This window comes from Fundulus heteroclitus, unplaced genomic scaffold (assembly GCF_011125445.2).
Source record: "Fundulus heteroclitus isolate FHET01 unplaced genomic scaffold, MU-UCD_Fhet_4.1 scaffold_77, whole genome shotgun sequence".
NCBI lineage: Eukaryota > Metazoa > Chordata > Actinopteri > Cyprinodontiformes > Fundulidae > Fundulus > Fundulus heteroclitus.
This window is the reverse complement of record NW_023397219.1, coordinates 913,811-934,530: the sequence shown is the minus strand read 5'-3', so window position 1 is coordinate 934,530 and position 20,720 is coordinate 913,811. Positions and strand designations below refer to the sequence as shown.

The window sequence follows — 20,720 nt, the reverse complement described above, 5'->3', positions numbered from 1 at the left end:
ACAAGATTATGTGCTGACTGAACGTGATTGCTCAGCTGTGTATCTTTGTTGACAACTGAGGCTGTAGACTATCTGTTCCCCCACCCTTCGGTACAGCCTCAGTCCTGTAAATAGGGAAACGCCCCAAACTTAATAAAACCGAGGAGAACGCTGAGACCGGCAGAGTGGGTTGGAGATTGTAACTGTACAGTCTCTTCCTACTCTCCTCGCGAGCCAAACCAAACTAATTGTCTTTGTGCCTTTCTTTGCCTGTGTTGTATGATGTTTTAGGTATTTAGACCTAACACATTCTTTTATTTATTTTTAAACCATCTGGAATGCTACAATGAAAAAAAAGAACAACACTGTAACCTTTGTTCATTGTGTTTTTGTTTGTTTTTCTGCCTTCATTATGTGCCCTCCGAGCGAGAGTCGCCAAAACGAAATTTCACCACGGTAACACGCGGGGATAATAAAGAATCTTTGAATCACAACATGGTGGCTTTAACTGGGAGCTACAGGTACCTTTTACATATTCAGTATGAAAAATTAATTTCCTTCCTATTTCAAACCTTTCAATTTCAGAGGGTCAATACAGTTCCCAAAATCTGTAAAAAGAGACATTAGCTCCACAAATGAATCCTCAGGTTCCCCCAGAAAGATCAAAACATCATCTACAAACATTGCAACCTTTTGTTCCTCCCCACCCACAATAATATCTTTAATCTCTTTAGTCTGTCTTAATATTTGACCAAGGGGTTCAATATAAAAATCAAAGAGGAGGGGAGAGGTCGGATACGCCTGCCTAGTCCCTATCTCCAAAATGAAGAAGTCTGAAAGATCACAAACCACAGCTTTTGAGACAAATTTGGGTAATGTCAATTCTCATATCAGACTTGGGATTCACTGCTTTGGATCATCGAAGAGTCCAAAAAAAGGTAAACTGTCAAGACTGCTTACCAATCTCCTCAGCAGGAACTGCAGCCTCTCCTTCCTTTGGCTGCCGTTCTTTGTCTTCGTTAGCTGCTTCTTTATGATCTGCACAGAGGCTACATGTTAGCAGCTCATCTCTTATGTTCTACAACAAGAAAACAAACATTTGAAGGTCAACATCCTTTTTATGCCAGTAGACTCATGTTTTCTCACCTCTTTCTCTCTGTGTTTGAGGTCATTAATAAACTTGTAAGTCTTCTCAAAAATTATTGGTTTGTACTCCCCTGACAGGCTGTCAAATCGAGGGTCTCTTCTGGTCTACAGCACAAAAATCCAACAGGAATGTTTTCAGCAACCAGACGATTTGAGGTGTTGTCAATACTGGTTTTACTCACAGATTTTTTGACAGGGATGACCTGACGTAGGAAGGATGGTGAGTTCTTTGCTGAAATTTCCATCGGTCTACAATCAAACAATGCATGACAATCTGATGGCGAGTGGGTTGGAAAAGTTCTTGCAGCTTGCAGTTTACATGCTTGTTCTTTAGTGTTTAAAGAGCAGGCAGCCGCACTTCTAAAGTTTGACCACTCAGGATTACTAAGAAGAAACAGACCTGTTCTTGTTCAGTCGTTTCTTCTTGCTGACCTCTCGAGCCCCTTTTCTGTTGTACGCGACCTCGTTAAACACTTTAGTTCCCACCTTTTGCTGCAGCTCCATGATATCCTCAAAAGGCATAGTGGACAGTTCTGCATAGGAAGAACACATCATGCAAATACATTATAATTGTTGTGCAATCAAGCCACTAGGAAAAATCAGACTAAAGTTTAAAGCTACTGAAATGTAGGACTTTTACAGGGCCCGAGGTGGACTACCCATCCCCGTAGGGGGTCCGAATAGGTTTCAGAAACCCATAAACATTTGCAGTGCCTGCCAGGTAAAGTCTGTTTTCTGTGAAATCAACATTGTAACTTGATAGCCGACTGCCCTGGAAACGGTCTACTTGTAACCTTACTTGGCTGTTTCAGGATAGCGTGGAGCGGTCTCCATTCCTGCAGCCAGGCCAAGCTAAGAGGAAAGCTGATCTGAAGTCACCCACTGCAACCAGCACAGGCCTTCACAAGAAGCAGCTACACCAGGGAGGCCGAGCGGAGGTCCCAGTTTCCACAGACAAGCGCACCCCCTCCCTGGAGCTTGGTACAGCTCGCCCATGCCTGCTTTCTCAAATGGTAGCCGTTTCCCCCTTCGAGCTAGCCACCTGCTCACTGCTCAGTTAAGCAGCTTTACCTTGGAGTAATTCGATGCAACCAGACAGCCTGTCGTCACAACCAGACAAAGATAGAGGTTTGGCAGAGAAATCATAGTGAGAGTCATAGAGGATTACACATTTAAAGTGGTTTACTTAATGTGTTTTCAGTGTGTTTTTAAAACTTGGCCGAGCTAACATGCAAGCCCCTCTAGCATTCTGGAAACCAAGCTTAACCCTAATGCTGCAGGAAGAGTTCTGAAGAAAATCAACAAGAGGGATCATATTTACCCAATTCTAGCTTCCTTTCACTGGCTTCCTGTTAAATCAAGAATAGAATTTAAAATTCTTCTTCTCATGTATAAAGCCCTTAATAATCAAGCTCTATCATATATCAGAGATCTGATTACCCTGTATGTTTCTAACCTATGTTGTGGTTAAAATAAACAACCGCTAAATGGTGCAATGGTTCACTCGCTGGGAAAAACAGGAAGTCAATCCAAGAGGAAAGAAAAAAATCCAATCAAGCCCATAGACATAGGTAAACACCCCATAAACTGGTGCTGCCTATTGGAGCTGACGTTTCAGAACAACTGTTATCTTGGATGGGTTTCTCAAGTGCCCCCAGAGCATTTATTGGTATTGAGGAAGCTGTTTGCCCAACTAAAATAAATCATAACTCCCTAAAAAAAACATATTTCATACATTTATGCTCTTTGACAGACATATAGCATTATATTGTATAAATACATTATTTCATACTGAAATACTTTGTATGCTGTTTAACAAAGAGACATGGTGTGGCATATTATTAAATATGTAAAGAAATATGTGCTTATATGCTGACATATTTTGTTTTATGCTCTTGAATCAAAAAGACATGTGGTATTAGGGCTGGGCGATATAGAAAAAAAGCTTATCGCTAAAAAAATGCATATTGATCGATATCAATAATTATCAAAAAGATTTAAAACCTGGCTCTTGTTATATTGCTAAATCACTTACTTTGATAAAGAAAACAAACACTAAATCTCAATAAGATCCTTATTTAAACAACTTTTTTACCCATAACTGATTTTTTAAAGAAAAATAACTGAACTTAAGAGACCTGGGTGATGTTATTAAATACTGACAAAGAATAAACTAAAGTGACCAGTAAAATGACCAAAATAAATATAACAAATAGATAAATAAATAGAATAGCCTGTTTAGGTGGGAATAGTACACTAGTTACTCCTTAGGTTCCATTCTCTGTCTATATAGTCAATTGAGAGGCTGATGCAGGGCTGAGGTCCGAGGTTGTGACGTGGGAGGACACAGATTGCAGCTCATTTTGCACTGATTCCCTGCAGTAGTTACACAATTTAGAGAGCGCTGTTAGAGAAAAACTTGCGGCCCGGAACTTTATATCGCGGATCAAGAGTGGCAAGTAGATGTTTGAAGCCAGGTTTTTCAACTGCAGACAACAGCAGCATTAATCACTATGAAGCATATTACTGCATGCCTAATGTCCTTATGCCGCTTGGACGCTTTGTCATGTTTATCACAAAGAAGGGAGCCCAGTTTAGCTGCTTTACCTGCTTTGTTTTGGAAGAAGTTTCATAAGATTCCTCCGAGGACGCGGAGCCGCGCGGGGCTGACACTGTGGTTGATTAACTTCAGACTGGCGAACTAGTAAAACCCCGTTTTGGGACAATTTCCTCCGCCGCTCCTTGCTGCGACATATTCACGTGCTGTGTGTTGTGGTTTGAGAGGGCGGCGCTTTGTGACGGCGTGCCTGGGTCCGCGATCACGATTGGTCGAGAGGAAGTAGTGACTGTAGCGTCAACGAATATGATAAGCTGAAAGGAAGGAATGAAAACTGTCTCTATTGCTGCGTCTCAATTCGCAGGCTGCGTCCCAATTCGCAGGCTGCATCCTTCGAAGGACCCAGCCTACACAGCCTTAAGGCCCATTCATACCCTACGTTTGGCCTACACATCCGTATTTCTGTCCGTACGTTCTATCCGTTGACTCCTTCATACCTCCGTCCGTTGAGGTGCGCAATAACCAGTATGTCTTCTAGATGGCAGTGCTGGGCGCCAATGATTCGTCACTGATCAAACATGGCGACGGTCCAAGACGTGATTTTGTTGTATTTGCTCCGTAAGTAAACTTTTTGTTTGTCCCTGTGCCCCGGACACGACACATCATATATGTGTGGGTAGTTGCGGACAAGCTCAGCAAGTCGTTCCTCGAATCCCGTCATTGTTTAAATCCCAGAATTCTAACCTTCTTCGTGATTTTGTTGACATTTTGTGCTACAAACTCAATAGCGCCCCCACCGTTTCCGGTAGTATTGCTCCTTATTGCTCCGTTTCATCCGTAATCGTAAGCTCCCAATGTTCGTGTCAAAATACGGACGAAATCGACGGTTAGAACGTATGAAACACTCCACACGTATCCGTATCCGTCTTTTACGTGAGGTATGAATGGGCCTTTAGGAGGATCCTCAGCCGTTGGTAAATGGAACGGTCTAGCCTTTGGAGCACTTCCTGGTGCTCCAACAGTATGAACACCGTAGATTATAATAGATCTGTCAAACGTACGGCCTGCGGGCCGGAACCGCCCCCGTGGACAGTATGTCCACGGGGGCACTGTGTTTTATTCAGAGCAGCAGCATGATGTAACACTGCATCAGAAGAAATAGCAGCTTCAGGTTCTGTTGACGGCTTCGATTCTATTGCTTTACCAGCTCTTTATTTTGGCCCTGGCAACCTCATCACGAAATGTCTTTGTCAAAAAAGAGAAAGGTAGACATGGAGTGTCGCATTTTGCAAGAAAAATGGACTTCTTCTTATTTTTTCATGGAGGTGAATGGAAAGCCCGTATGCCTTGTGTGCCTGCAACAGGTTTCGGTGCTTAAGGAATACAATATTCTGCGCCACTATGAAACTCAGCATGGTGAAAAATACCAGCATTTGCACGGAGAACTGAGAAAACAGAAAATAAATGAAATGTTGACGGGTCTGAGAAAACAGCAATCTGTTTTCACCCGGAGTCGAGAGGTCAGTGATGCTGCGGTGAAAACCAGCTACCTAATTGCTAGCGAAATAGCGTTGGCATCAAAGCCTTACTGCGAGGGAGAGTTCGTCAAGAACTGCATGCTGAAGGCTGCCGAAATTGTTTGTCCCGAGAAGCGACAAGCTTTTGCCAATATTAGCTTGTCGAGAAATACCGTGGCAAACAGGCAGATTTGGACAACAAACTCAAACGCAAAACGGAGTCATTTCCCGCATTTTCTGTAGCAATTGATGAGAGCACTGATATTTCGGACGTCTCGCAGCTGGCCATAGTCATTCGTGGAGTTGACGAGACACTGACTGTCACAGAGGAGTTTCTCGAGTTGGTGCCGATGACCGACACCACAACAGCTGAAGACATTTTCTGCTCCGTTGTTGGAGCGCTGGACAGAGTCGGGGTGGACTGGTGCGCCGTCAATGATCGGGAAAAAGGCTGGTGTTGTGACAAAGTTCGGAGAGAAAGTACAAGCTGCAAATAAAGGGGGTGAGTTTTGGACATTTCATTGTATTTTGCATCAGGAGGCATTATGTGGCAAGTCGTTAAAAATGGATCACGTCATGGAGGTGGTTATCCGAACTGTTAATTTCATCCGAGCCAGAGCTCTCAATCATCGTCAGTTTGACAGCCTTCTCAGTGAATGCAACATTGGCTATGGTCTACCATACCACACTGAAGTTAGATGGTTAAGCAGAGGTGCTGTACTGAAGCGCTTCTTTGATCTACGTGGGGAAATTGGACAGTTCATGGAGAAAAAGGGTAAACCTTTTCAGGAATTACACTACCCACTATGACTGCAGGACCTTGCATTTATGGTTGATATCACAGGACACTTGAATAATTTGAACGAAATGCTGCAAGGACACAAAAAAATTGTAACAGTATTATGACAGCATATGTGCATTCAAATTAAAGCTGATGTTATGGGAGACGCAGATGGCAAGCGGGGACCCTGCTCATTTTCCCTGTCTAAGAGATATGTGCGCAGCAAGCATTAATTGTGATGTGAAACGGTACAAAGATACAATTTCAAGGTTTCTGGGTGAGTTTGAGAAACGATTTCAGGTATTTAGCGAACTCAAGACAGAATTCTCAGTTTTTCGCTCACCATTCACAGTCAGAGCTTCTGAGGTGCCTGTTGATATGCAACTTGAAATCATTGATTTGCAGTGTGACGTGGAATGAAGAACAAATTTGCATCAGTTGGCTTAGACACATTTTACAAATGTCTCCTACCAGGATATCCTAAATTGACAGCACTGGCTGCAAAAATGTTGTCCATGTTTGGGACTACCTACCTTTGTGAGCAGATTTACTCACTAATGAATATAAATAAAACAAAGCTGCGCTCAAAGCTCACACATATGCACTTAAATGAGACTCTGAAACTGGCTGCTGCTCAGGACATGATGCCTGATATTGATGGACTTGTTCAGGCTAAAAGATGCCAAGTTTCAGGGGCAAATACTGAGTAAAACTAAATCCTATGGAATGTTACTGTCAATGTTGCACTATAAAAAATTACAGCTTTGAATAGTTGCTGAATTTCTTCTGTTGAAGTTATTGATAGTCAGTTACAGATTTACAACAAAAGAGTTTTGTTGAGTAAAATATTTCTCATACATGCATTACATGTTTTGTATGCAAGTTTTTCTATATGTACACATTTTATGCATAAACAAGAAAGGTGGCAAATGTACTTAACCAAATGTCTGTTTAAAACAGCTAACACTTAAGATTTCAAATGTGTGAAGCCAGATAATATGTTCATATTGCTTCCCATATGTGGAAAATTGATTTAAAATAATTTCTTAATTTTTATGTTTGATGTTTTTGTCATACAGGACAGTGTTTTTAAGTTCCAAAAACAGTGAATTAATGTTTTGCAACATTGTATAATCACTGTGATCAGTTCTTAAGCATAATACACTTTAATAAATGTTTAACTGAGTAAAGGTATTGTTGAAATTGCATATACTTTTCTTAAAAACTCTGAGGTTATTCATAATATATTTGTAAAAGTGAAATTCATTCAATATAGAAATCAACAAGTACACTTTTATTAGTTCTATTTAATCTTGCAATGAGTTTACTTGTGTGGCCCTCTTGAGATCAGGTTAAGCTGAATGCGGCCCCTAGACCAAAATGAGTTTGACACCCCTGGAGTATCCACTGTTGGCTCGCCTTGAAAAGCATTATCTTTGTGTCCCGGGGACCAGTATTGCATCGGAGAAGGTATTTTCAACAGCTGGTGACATTGTCACTGCAAAAAGATCATGTCAATGAACTTATTTTCCTTCACAAGAATCTCACAATTAATGAGAAGTGAAAACACAATAATTTGACTTAGCAGTTTAATTTATTTTGTATTTATTTGCCACTGTTTATTGGCCCGTAAAAGAGAAAATGCCTTTATGCAAATTGCAGTGTTGTAGTTAAAGTTAAATACTTTTATTTGTACAAATTTGCACTTTTGAGACTTGGGACAGTTTTGTTTACATACCAAGTTTAAACTGTCTTTCTTTACAAGTCTGCACTTTGTTTGCACTTTGTGTTTAGTGTGAAGTGAAAAAATAAAATACATGTGTATTTTGCAACACAGTTGAGCCACTTTTATTACTGTAAGAGCAGATCGACTCGAACTTAATCGAAATGAATTGATTCATAGCTGTATGAATCGAAATCGAATCGATTCAGGACTTTGGTCAAAATACCCAGCCCTACTTGTAACATCGGGAGCTTGAGCTCAGACCCCTCATTCCTCCTCTTCCCACAAAAGGAGCCCATTACACTCTGTATCTATGCATCTTCCCCACTGTTTATTTCTCAAACGCAGCGGACCAGTGGGGTAACAAATCCGCCCGCCTCACCGCATCAAACCAGTATCAGTAAGTATAAATTATGCAGGTACCAGACGTTACCAAAAAAGTGTTTTATTCTACAGTTACGTAGGAACATGTGAGGCGCATAGCTTGAAAAGCTTCATCTATACTGATAGAATCTGGGGTTGCAAAACATGTTTGGAGAACAACTTCAAACTGAGCCTTAGGCTTGCGTAATTATGCAGTAAAGCACCCTCTGCCATAGAGATTTGTCTGGTCAGGGCAGAGGCTGAGAAAAGAAACCTGTCGCCGTGAAAGGTGATGATGGTTATAAACTGTAACAGGCTAGAATTGCCTGGAGCTGAAAAGAGGGAAAACATCAGCAGGTGGATCATGTGTAAAGACGCAGCGTGAACCCCTGTGTGCTTCAAGTGTTGCAGCTAAGGGGAAAATGTCGGACTATATACATGTGATGAAATTCAGCCTCATTCACCAATGAGGATATAGATGTTAGGGCTGGACGGTAATTCAATAACAATATATATCGACTGATAGACGTGTGGCGATAGACGATAGGAAAAAATAGGGACGATAAAAGTTCAATATACAAACAGTTTTCCTTCCTTCCTTTCAGCCTATCATATTCGTTGATGCTACAGTCACCACTTCCTCTCGACCAATCGTAATCGCGGACCCAGCCACGCCGTCACAAAGTGCCGCCCTCTCAAACCACAACACAGGTTGTGAATATGTCGCAGCAAGGAGGGGCGGAGGAAACGATCACAAAACGGTGTTTTACTAGTTCGCCAGTCTGACATAAATCAACCACAGTGATTTGTAAAACTTGCAAGGAACCGGTAAAAACAAAGTCTGGTAACACAACCAACTTGTTTCATCACGTAAGCCGCTCACACCCGCAGCAGCGCGAGCAGTTTCAGCCCCGCGCGACTCCGCGTCTTCTTAGGAATCTTCTGGAAGTTCTTCCAAAACAAAGCAGGTAAAGCAGCTAAACTGGGCTCCCTTCTTTGTGATAAACATGACAAAGCGTCCAAGCGGCATAAGGACATCAGGCATGCAGTAACGTGCTTCATAATGAGGGATATGCTGCTGTTGTCTGCAGCTGAAAAACCTGGCTTCAAACAATTACTTGCCACTCTTGATCCGCGATATAAAGTTCCGGGACGCAGGTTTTTCTCTAACAGCGCTCCCTAAATTGTGCAACTAATGCAGAGAATCAGTGCAAAATGAGCTGCAATCTGTGTCTTCCCACGCCACAACCTCGGACCTCAGCCCTGTGTCAGCCTCTCAATTATGAAACCCGTGAAATAACTAGAGTCCTATTCTCACCTAAATAGGTTATTTTATTTATTTATTTGGTATATTTATTTTGGTAATTTTACTGGTCACTTTAGTTTATTCTTTGTCAGTATTTAATAACATAACTGAGGTCTCTTAGGTTATTCTTCTTTAAAAAACATTCTGTTATGGTTAAAAAAGTTGGTTAAATAAAGATTTTAATTGGAATTCTGTGTTTGTGTTCTTTATTAAAATTAAATCATTTAGCAATATCATAAAATGTCCAGGCAGAGCTGTACATAAAATATGGTTTTAAATATTTTCAATAATTATTGATATCGATCAATATGCATTTTTTCTATCGATAAGCTTTTTTTCTATATCTTCTAGCCCTAATAGATGTACACTGATAAACAAACCCATAGATTAATGATAATAGGAGGTGTTTTCATTGCCTGGATGTGAATTCATTTATAATCAACTACAATATTTTCTTTTTAAAGTCAGGGACAAAACAAGAGGGAGCGTGTATATGACGCAGGTCTGACAGATCCTGGAAAGTAAGGCTATGAAGATATTTAAAAACAAATAAAAGAATTTAAAAAAGGGATCCAAATGTGAACCAGCAGCCAATGAATTGCTGCTAAAACTGGAGAAATGTGCTGTCATTTTATGGGAGCAGTTAAAAGAAGAGCAGCAGCATTTTGGACCAGCTGCAGTCAAGCCACAAGAGTTTCATTAAGGCCAGAGTAAAGTGCAGTGCAGTAATCTAAGCAAGTTGTAATTAAAGCATAGATCAAAATCTTTAGTCAGCTGTCTCAGTTTAAAAAAACTGGACTTGACCACAGACTTTAACTGTGCATCAAAGTTAAGATTACCATATTCTCTAGTCTTACACTGTAGCAGTCTGTCTCAGATACTGACTTTAAGGTCCTAGGTCAACACTGATGTTAGAGATATCAATGCACCCAAACAAAATAAACTTTTGAGATGCTTATTTTTAGGGCAACTATTTTCCTTTTTAGTGTCATAAAGGTTTGACTGTCTTCTGCCTAAAAAAGAAGGCTAAACAACCGTTTCTTATAACTGAATCCTGAGGGACGAGGTAAAGAGAGAGCCTTGAGGCACTCTGCAAGAGTGGGACTTTTTACTAAATTAAAATACAAACAGCAGTTCTCCATTCTAAAAGGAGTGTAATATTACCGTCAATAACTTAAAATTACTATATTACTTTATTCAGTATTATTTGTACATTTGAACAGTTGTGTTTTTTTCTGTTTTAACGCACTAACTGAACAATAACGTGTTAACACTCTTCTCTTTTACTTTTTAACTAAAGTAATACAGGTCTACTTCCATGTCTAGTCGGATAAAAATTAGTTGGTCTATCTGTACCCGCTCTTCCAGCGTCCAGATAGCGACCCGCCCAACGAAAGTAAAAATAATCTTACTCTTAAACTTCCATAAAAGTTGAGAGACCTGCTTACTACACTGCTTGCAACCACGGCTAGAACTTACAACCCTTGAAACAGAGCAGTTTTGCATAGCTTCGTTCATGTGTTGGTACTCTGTAACTTTATGGTAATTCATTTAGCAACAGAATTTAGCCTTAGTTTCCGAAATACAGAAATAAAAAAATTAATAAGCATAAAATTATGGTCCATCTGTTAGGTTTCTGCATTGTTCTTACCAAGTAAAAACTCATCTTCAGAACCAATCTCAGCCTAAAATGTACCGCGTCATCTACTTTCATTAGTTATCCCCAGTTATTGCAACTGTAGGCCGTTTGTCAATTCACAAGAACGTGAGTGCGGACTTTGGAAAGAACACAGGAAGTATGGACTTGGGGAGAATGGGAGCACGCAGAACATATCTCTGTGTATTGGAACAGAAGCGTACTCATGACATCACCACACGCACAGCTTGTCTGGACCTGCATTTCAACTCCTGTTATTAGTAGTCTTTAGATGATAATAAATCATTACTTATATTGATCATAAAATTAAATAATTGTATGAATAATGTATTCATTGTTGAATGTGAGAGGTAATATTTTGTGTTAGATATATTATAATTTAAGTTCTTTAGCCTTTTTTTAACATACACAACTACTTATACACTGCACCATATTTTAAAACAATAATTTTTTTAATATATAAAAAAGCCTAAAAAATAATCTAAAAACGATCTGAAAACGTACGTTTGAAGAACAGCAGCAGAAAAGGGAATTTTTAACTTACCACTGTGGTAATAATTCAAAATGGTAATTAAGTGGGAAGTCTACCAAAAAACTAAAATTATAAAACAAATTAAAGCCGTAAGCAGCGTCTATCGGCCCTCGCAGCCAAGCGCCGCTCTGGCCTATTGGCCACTGCGGGAGTTCGCGCAATGTCAGCCACCGCAGAAGCTGTCACGCATTTTTCCTGCCCGTCTCCTGGACGATTCACAAGAACGCGTTGGGCAGCGTTCCCCCACGACTCACACAAAATCTGGTGTAGATCGGTCGATGCAGCGAGGAGATACAAACGTTGAATAATGATAATGCATTTGGCCACCGGACCAGACTAAAGCATTCGGCGGGCCGGATTCGGCCGTACGTTTGACACCCCTGGTTTAGACATTAGTATACCAATTTAATTAAAGGTATATACTAGCTGTGTATATATATATATATATATATATATATATATATATATATATATATATATATATATATATATATATATATGTAAATCACAGCCATTTATTTGGCTTATTTATAATATTTGAAAATCTATATATGCACATCTATGTCTAAATACAATAGTCTGTACTGTATGCAAGCTAAAAACCTTGAAAAAGAATGAATGGTCTTGCACGCATCTTTCCTAGTGTTGCCACTCTGCAGCTTTAGTGTGTCCAGTTTTGCAACATGGTGCAGCCTTAGTTTATAGAAGGCAGATACAAGTAGTGAAGTCTATGGGGTGCCCCCAGAGACATAAATCAAAATTAACTTCCATATACACATGTTAAATTAAACTCTTCCATATAATATAGTGAAAACCGTGCATAAACACTAGTGAAAAGCTCTCACATACACTAGTGAAAACATTTACCTCTAACCTACTCAAACGTTCTCATACAATGTAGTGAGAACTGTTCATATAAACTGGTGAAAAGCTTTACCTTTCATATACACTACTGAAAAGCTTTCATAAACACTACTGAAAAGCTTTCATATACACTATTGAAAAAGCTTTTATATACACTACTGAAAAGCGCTCACACACACTACTGAAAAGCTTTCATTTACACTACTGAAAAAGCTTTCATATACACTACTGAAAAAGCTTTCATATACACTACTGAAAAAGCTTTCATATACACTATTGAAAAAGCTTTCATATACACTATTGAAAAAGCTTTCATATACACTATTGAAAAAGCTTTCATATACACTACTAAAAAGCTCTCACACACACTACTGAAAAGCTACGGATTTCAGTTGAAACGGAAGGTATTTCAGTTGAAACGGAAGGCATTTCAGTGAAACAGGAAGGAGTGTCATTAACCCGGAAGTTATTGTAAACAGAGGTCACTCCGGTTAGCTCCGTACATTTTGTGCAATCTCCGGCCAGTATTTTATCAAATATAATTATTGATTACTGCTGAGTAGTGATGGGTCCGGCAACACCGATGCGTCGGTGCATGCGTCGAGCTCATAGAGCAAAACCCGTGTCGATGCGCGTATCGCTATGGAAAAGTCACGTGATAGATACAGGAACAGTTTCGGACTGACGCGCTAAACTGTGTTTATAAGCAGTGTTCTGTTCCCTCTAAGCTGCGCACGCGTTCATTCGCGCATCTGGATTCAGCACGCACAGCAAAGCTATGCTGCGCAGTAAATAAAAGGCAAGCTGAACTGGTCGTTTTTTTTAACCATTTTACAACTCTGGTGAGACGGTGTTCCGCAGTCTCGCTCTGTGAGCGTCAGGTGCTGATCGGAGCGCACCACTGATGGATTTGGCAGAAGACTTTATGGTTGGGCAGGTTGCGCTGTGTGTCTTTGTTCTGAGCCTTGTGTCAGAAAAAACTGCTGATCTACCCTGAGTGGGAAGCTGCTGCTCTGAGTAGTTCTCCATCACTCTGTCATACTCAGCGTTTCTGATTTCAAAACAGATGATATAAGTCAGGTAACTAAACACAGCGTCCGATCAACCATGAGTTAAACGTGAACACGAGCATGAAAAAAAAAGCCCGATCAATGGAACGCACATAACTTGATTCACCATGGCAACGACAGAAAAGCTTTGGAACTGCGCATGTCCTGCGAGTAGAATTAAACATTTTTAAAGAAGGCATATGGACAATATTAAACCATAACAAACAATACCGTTGCTGCTGAAAACTGCAAGAGAAAATTTTTGAAAAAGTCAATGCATGCGCAATATGAAAGTTATGTGATGGAGAATTAAAGCAGTTTTCTCACACTTCACTAGTTCAACACAAAAGGTTGTGGGGGGGGGGGGGGGCATTGATTACTAAAAGCATTGAAAGGACATGGCAGCAAATCATGATAAAATACAGTTTAACCGGGCAAGGTTAAGTTAAAAGTTTTATGTTTAACAGTACTCAACTAAAGCATTAATTGGCTATATTCAACATATGCAATTAATGATGGGATGGTGTGTGTTATTGAAATAACTGATATGCTCATCTTTTTGCTATTGTTCACCAATCCTAAAAATGAGTTGACACTGATTGTCTTGTAGATGTTTAATGTGCCAACCTCACTTTACAACTACATAGGCTATATCGAATGGGAAATTAGAGTTGGAAGTGCCGAAATTTGATACAGAATACATTATTGCTTTCATTCTGCGTAGTTATTTTATTAATCTTGTGGGTCTTTGACTATGGAACACCTTTTAAGTGTAACAGAGTAACATTTCTGACAGCGCAACATACAGTTGCCTCTGAGAGATTTTCTGGGTCTCCTAGGTTATTAAAAAGCTGCCGTTGGCATAAAAATGAAGAGCAGCACAAAGAAATTGTTCAGAACTGAGCGTGTTCCCTCGTTATTTTAGAAAAGCGATGTGCGGCTGAGGATATTCATCTGACGACCCCAAATGAGCCCCAGCCAGGACCATCTTCACAAAAGCTGTCTGCCCCTACTTCAGGCATGTTATTGGGCAGTTTCTTGTTATAAATCAAGAACTAAAATGCCAATTTGTTCTTTTTACATAACATTTGGCAGTGTCAGTTAACGCTGTCAACTAGGTTGACTAAGCAGGTGTCGGTATTCAGTGACACAGTATCAATACAGTTTGGCAACGTGTCGAAACATTTCATGACGCCTCATCGACCCATCGCTACTGCTCAGCTACCCGCTGAACACCTCACAGAAGCAGGGGCATTACTCAACTTTATTTTAGCTTATCCTGTCAAATGCTACAATGCTAAACCGCTATTTCAGTAGTGGGTGTGAAAGCTTTTCAATAGACCCCTTGCATCTGACGTCACAGTCACGTGATCGGGGGTGCGCGCCTCCATCTTGGTGGGCAGGCTAGCCTGACAGCCCATCTACTACATGACAAAACGGGTGATTTAGAGCGTACTTTTAGTTAGTTTATTTTTGGAATCTAAGCAATGCCTACGACTTGTTGTGCTCCCGGTTGCACAGAGAGGCATTCCAAATCGTTGGATGTACGTTTCTGTCGTTTACCGAAGGATGAGGAAAGAAGAAAGAATTGGATATTTTCAATGAAAAGAGCGCAGGCAGACACTCCCAATGGACTGGGGGAGCGATCATTCTACGAGAGAATTTGCAGTCTACACTTCATCTCCGGTAAATTACAACTTAATTCTGCTCTAGTCATTGTTCTACTTAAATAGCGGCGGAGGGGAGGTGGCTATCGCTACACGGGCCGGAGAAGCCCCCAGTGTAGCGATAGCTACCTCCCCTCCGCCGCTGTCTGAAGCAGCAGACAGCGGCGGCTCTCCGGCGGCGGCGGAGGCAGCAGCCGCGGCGGCTCTCCGGCCCGTGTACCGATCGCTACACGGGCCGGAGAGCCGCCGCTGTCTGATGTCTCCGCCGCCGTCTGGAGCAGCACCCGCTTCCTGCTGCTCCAGACAGCGGCGGCTCTCCGGCGGCGGAGACAGCGGCGGAGGCAGCAGCCGCCGCTGTCTGGAGCAGCACCCGCTTCCTGCTGCTCCAGACAGCGGCGGCTCTCCGGCCAGTGTAACGATCGCCACCTCCCCTCCGCCCGTTCATGGGCGCTAGTATGTCTGTGTTTACGCTGCAATGTCGCCGACACCGCCACCCATTTTAACAAGACAAAAACGCCTAAATAATCCGTAGTGAGTGATGTTTTTTTAACCTACCGGGCGGGTCTTCCTCTCTGCTTTCTGCTGTTACACAAACATGTCTGAACATCCATCCATCCATTTTCTGACCCGCTTAATCCCTCATGGCGTCGCGGGCGTTGCTGGAGCCTTTTTCCTGATATAAAATAATTGCAGCCGTCCAGTGGTTTCAGGGGCTTTCGTGCTCTCTTGTCCGTACTCGCCTGCGTGTTTATAAAGCAGCTGTGTCGCGGTACGAAACCCTTGGCCAGCATTTCACAGACTCGCTCCGTCCCTTCAGGCTTTTGCTGTGTGGATCTGGCAATCTGATACCATCAACCATCAACTTACTCTTAAAACGATCTTGTGATACGTTATCTAAAGAAGAAAAATACGTGGAGAACTAGTCATTTCGTCAAATGGCGTGCCAACCAATATGGCCGCCACGCAAGGGGTTCTGGGTAACGGAGTCACGTGGTTGCAAGGGGTCTATTGTGTTTATGAAAGCTTTTCAGTAGTGTATATGAAAGCTTTTTCAGTAGTGTATATAAAAGCTTTTTCAATAGTGTATATGAAAGCTTTTTCGGTAGAGTATATGAAAGCTTTTTCAGTAGTGTATATGAAAGCTTTTCAGTAGTGTATATAAAAGCTTTTTCAATAGTGTATATGAAAGCTTTTTCAGTAGTGTATATGAAAGCTTTTCAGTAGTGTATATAAAAGCTTTTTCAGTAGTGTATATGAAAGCTTTTCAGTAGTGTGTCTGAGAGCTTTTCAGTAGTGTATATAAAAGCTTTTTCAATAGTGTATATGAAAGCTTTTTCAGTAGTGTATATAAAAGCTTTTCAGTAGTGTATATGAAAGCTTTTTCAGTAGTGTGTCTGAGAGATTTTCAGTAGTGTATATAAAAGCTTTTTCAGTAGTGTATATGAAAGCTTTTTCAGTAGTGTATGTGAAAGCTTTTTCAGTAGTGTATATAAAAGCTTTTCAGTAGTGTATATAAAAGCTTTTCAGTAGTGTATATGAAAGCTTTTTCAGTAGTGTATGTGAAAGCTTTTTCAGTAGTGTATATAAAAGCTTTTCAGTAGTGTATATAAAAGCTTTTCAGTAGTGTATATAAAAGCTTTTTCAGTAGTGTATGTGAAAGCTTTTTCAGTAGTGTATATAAAAGCTTTTTCAGTAGTGTATATAAAAGCTTTTCAGTAGTGTATATGAAAGCTTTTTCAGTAGTGTATATGAAAGCTTTTCAGTATTGTGTGAGAGAGCTTTTCAGTAGTGTATATAAAAGCTTTTTCAATAGTGTATATGAAAGCTTTTTCAGTAGTGTATATGAAAGCTTTTCAGTAGTGTGTGTAAAAGCTTTTCAGTAGTGTGTGTGAGAGCTTTTCAGTAGTGTATATAAAAGCTTTTTCAATAGTGTATATGAAAGCTTTTTCAGTAGTGTATGTGAAAGCTTTTTCAGTAGTGTATATGAAAGCTTTTTCAGTAGTGTATATGAAAGCTTTTCAGTAGTGTGTGTGAGAGCTTTTTCAGTAGTGTATATAAAAGCTTTTTCAATAGTGTATATGAAAGCTTTTTCAGTAGTGTTTATGAAAGCTTTTCAGTAGTGTATATATGAAAGGTAAAGCTTTTCACCAGTTTATATGAACAGTTCTCACTACTTTCTATGAGAACATTTGAGTAGGTTATATAAGAGGTAAATGTTTTCACTAGTTCGTGTGAGAGCTTTTCACTAGTGTTTGTGCAAGGTTTTCAGTAGGTTATATAAGAGGTAAATTTTTTCACTAGTGTATGTGAGAGCTTTTCACTAGTGTTTATGCACGGTTTTTACTATATTATATGGAAGAGTTTAATTTAACATGTGTATATGGAAGTTCATTTTGATTTATGTCTCTGGGGGCACCCCATAGAAGTCAGCCCGAATACATTGCCAAGCAGTACAACGGGAATGAGGCATCTTCTCTGATCCACGTTCACTAAAACAGAACTTAACTTTTTTCTGCCACATACAATATGGCGGTGACGTTGACGTGCCGGGAGATGTCTATGGTCTACTCTGTCTATGGTAAAGGGGAGGTTCAATAATTTGGCAACAACCGCCTGATAAAAATCCGAGTTCTCCGTTTGTTATGCACCCACACCAGGACAGCTGTGCGGTGCTCTCTACAAGTTCCCTTTTCCATGTAACCAATGAATGTGCTTTACTATACTTTTAACATGTTAATAAAATAAATAAAGGTTTCACTGATTCAGCAGCCGACGGAGCTTGTAACAGTGCTTCCTCTACCGAGAATATATTTTTTAGAATTTTACGAGAAATCCATATGATGTTTACATTAGCTGCTCCACAGTAACATATTCCGTGTGCGGACCGATCAGACCTCACATCCTATATGGGGAGTCACTCTCACCTTTCCCGATGTGTTCCTTTGTCTGCAACCCTATGCCACCACCTGTATATTGTTCTTCCTCTTCCCCACTGATCCCCTCAGATTCCTCTGCTTCTTCACTGCCACCACAGTCCTCGCTAGCCTCTCCACCAGATTGGTACCCAGCTTCATCGCCGTGTTCTCGCCGTTGCGGTTCCACTGTTTCTGTAAGCAGATTGACCTTTTTCTTTGCATCGGTGTCTTCCTCCCCGCAGCTGTTTACAGCCATCTTCTTTCCTTTAGTTTCCAGTCGCTGCTTCTCTGTGCGTCTCATTTTCAATTTTCTCCTTCTACTACTACTGTTGTACAGAACTGAATTCACAAAAAACAGTGGCAAAAGAATCGACCGCACAAAACCTCCTTCACATGTCTAAAATCCCGGAAGCTCTTCTTCTTCTTCTTCTTCGTCTTCATCTTCTTTATGGATTTTTTTGGCGGTTGGCACGCAACGAAATGGTGCATTACCGCCACCAGCTGGTATGGAGTGTGGATCAGAATTACCACTACTTATTTATATTAAACAAAACAAGTCACAATCAAATTAACAAAACAATATCACCAAAACCAAAATAAGATTCAGATCCTCTCAATTACATTTATTAATCTAAGATAATGAAAAACAATTACATAACACTTATCTCTTGAGTTTTTTCCAAGTATTTCTATTAAATCAAATTGTATTCTTTCCAATTTTAGATTTTGAACCATTTCTCTCCTTTCTCTTATACTTCCCACAGTGTACCATAACGTGTTCAACTGTCTCTTGTTGCTCAAAGTATTCACATCTGCCATTGTTATGTTTACCTATTTTGAATAATGTACTATTTAATCCTGTGTGCCCAAATTTAAGTCTTGATATAATTGTTTCTTCTCTTCTGTTCCTCCCTGCCCATCTCATTTCTCCCACTCTCCTCTGAATCATGTAAAACCATCTTCCTTTCCTCTCTTTCTCCCATTGCTTTTGCCACCTTTCCTTCATCTTCTGTTTAATAATGCTCTTTATTTCCATCTTACTAATTTTAACTGACACATCAATGTCTTTTCTCGTCGTAGCCTCCTTTGCAGCCTTATCTGCCATTTAATTTCCTTTAACTGCCATATGTGCTGGTACCCACAAAAATAGAACTGTAATGCCCATCATTTGAATTCTGTATAATGTTTGCTGGATTTCTATCAAAATATCTGGTCTACTGTCTGAGTGACCTCTCTTTAAACTGATTAGTGATGAAGATGAATCAGAACAAATAATCACTCTCAAAGGTCTTATTTCCTCTACCCATTGCACTACAAACAAAACTGCTAGCATTTCTCTTGTGTATACTGATATATTATCACTGGTCCTCTTTCCTACTGTAATATGAAACCCTGGAACAATAAAATATACTCCTATCTTGTTATCTAAACTTTTTGATGCATCTGTGTAGATCTGAATGAAACTGTAGTAACTATTAATATATTCCCTGTATTTTATTTGAATTCAAAATAAACCCCCTGACCTTGTTTCCCTTTTGTAATAGTGTAATATCTACTTTAGCTTCAGGTAGTATCCAAGGTGGTACTGCTGGCAGTGGTACTGTTGGACTGAACATTAAATCAGTTAATTCTAACTCCATTGCTTTTTGTTTAACTGTCCACCCAAAGCTTTTTCTCTCCCTCTTCTCCATTTACCAACAAGATGTTTAAGTGCTTTGTGCAGGATGATCTTCACTATGGCCCTGTAAATTAACCCAATAGTTAGTAGGGATAACTGAATTCTTCTCAACTCAAATGGCATTTCTCCCATTTCTACCTGTAATGCTGTCGTTGGAGTTGTTTTAAAAGCCCCTGTGCATAATCTCAAAGCCTGAAACTGGATGTTATCTAACTTTTTTGGAGATGAACTTGATGCAGATCCATATACTACACAACCATAATCCAGTACTGATCTAATCAATCCACAGTAAATTGCCTTTAACGCTTTTCTGTCAGCCCCCCAATCACTTCCCACCAAACATCTCATAACATTTAACACCTTCCTACATTCATAGACATATATAAAGATATAAAGAGTAGACCCCGCATCGACCGCTCTCGCCTATAGGCGCTGAAGAGATTTATGGGCGCCATCTTGGAGCGGTCGACAACTCCGCTCAGTGTCATGTGTTAACCAGGTGCACAATCAATTTTAGTCAACTATACTCGCTGATTATTGAACTTATTTTCACATTGATTTTTTTCTGAAAACTTTAAAGCTATAGCTATTATAATTAATGGTTCAGTGCATTTAAATGTTCTTAGTGTGGTTAAAAGTAATTGAATATTCTGACAGAATTTATGTATGCTGCAAAACACAGCCACTCACACACAGCCACTCAGTTAATTGGCTTCTCCAAATTGTCCTTAGGTGTGTGTGTGAATGGTTGTTTGTCCTATTTGTGTTGCCCTGCAACAGACTGGCGACATGTTCAGGGTGTACCCTGCCTCTCGCCCAGTGAACGCTGGAGATAGGCACCTGCGACCCCATGAGGGATTAAGCGGTTTGGAAGATGGATGGATGGATATATATTGTTACGGCCCAAGGCCTTTTCTCTGAGTCCCTGTGTAGAGCTTCTAATTGGTGCTGGTTTGAAGTAGAGGCAGCTGGCCAGACTGACGGCA

The 20,720-nt window shown here is 40.3% G+C and overlaps 1 protein-coding gene across 1 annotated transcript in view; it reads right to left on the bottom strand.

Moving 5' to 3' along the window:
* Positions 1–18,488, bottom strand: part of rrp36 (ribosomal RNA processing 36) — a 78,751-nt gene extending 60,263 nt beyond the window's left edge. The window contains exons 1-5 of the mRNA XM_036134224.1: positions 18,066–18,488; positions 1,526–1,658; positions 1,308–1,374; positions 1,126–1,230; positions 940–1,017 (exon numbers count right to left, since the gene is read on the bottom strand). Of these exons, the coding sequence (XP_035990117.1) occupies positions 940–1,017; positions 1,126–1,230; positions 1,308–1,374; positions 1,526–1,658; positions 18,066–18,357 (675 nt within the window). The 5' untranslated portion in view covers positions 18,358–18,488. The remainder of the gene's footprint in view (positions 1–939; positions 1,018–1,125; positions 1,231–1,307; positions 1,375–1,525; positions 1,659–18,065) is intronic.
* Positions 18,489–20,720: the final 2,232 nt, after the last annotated feature.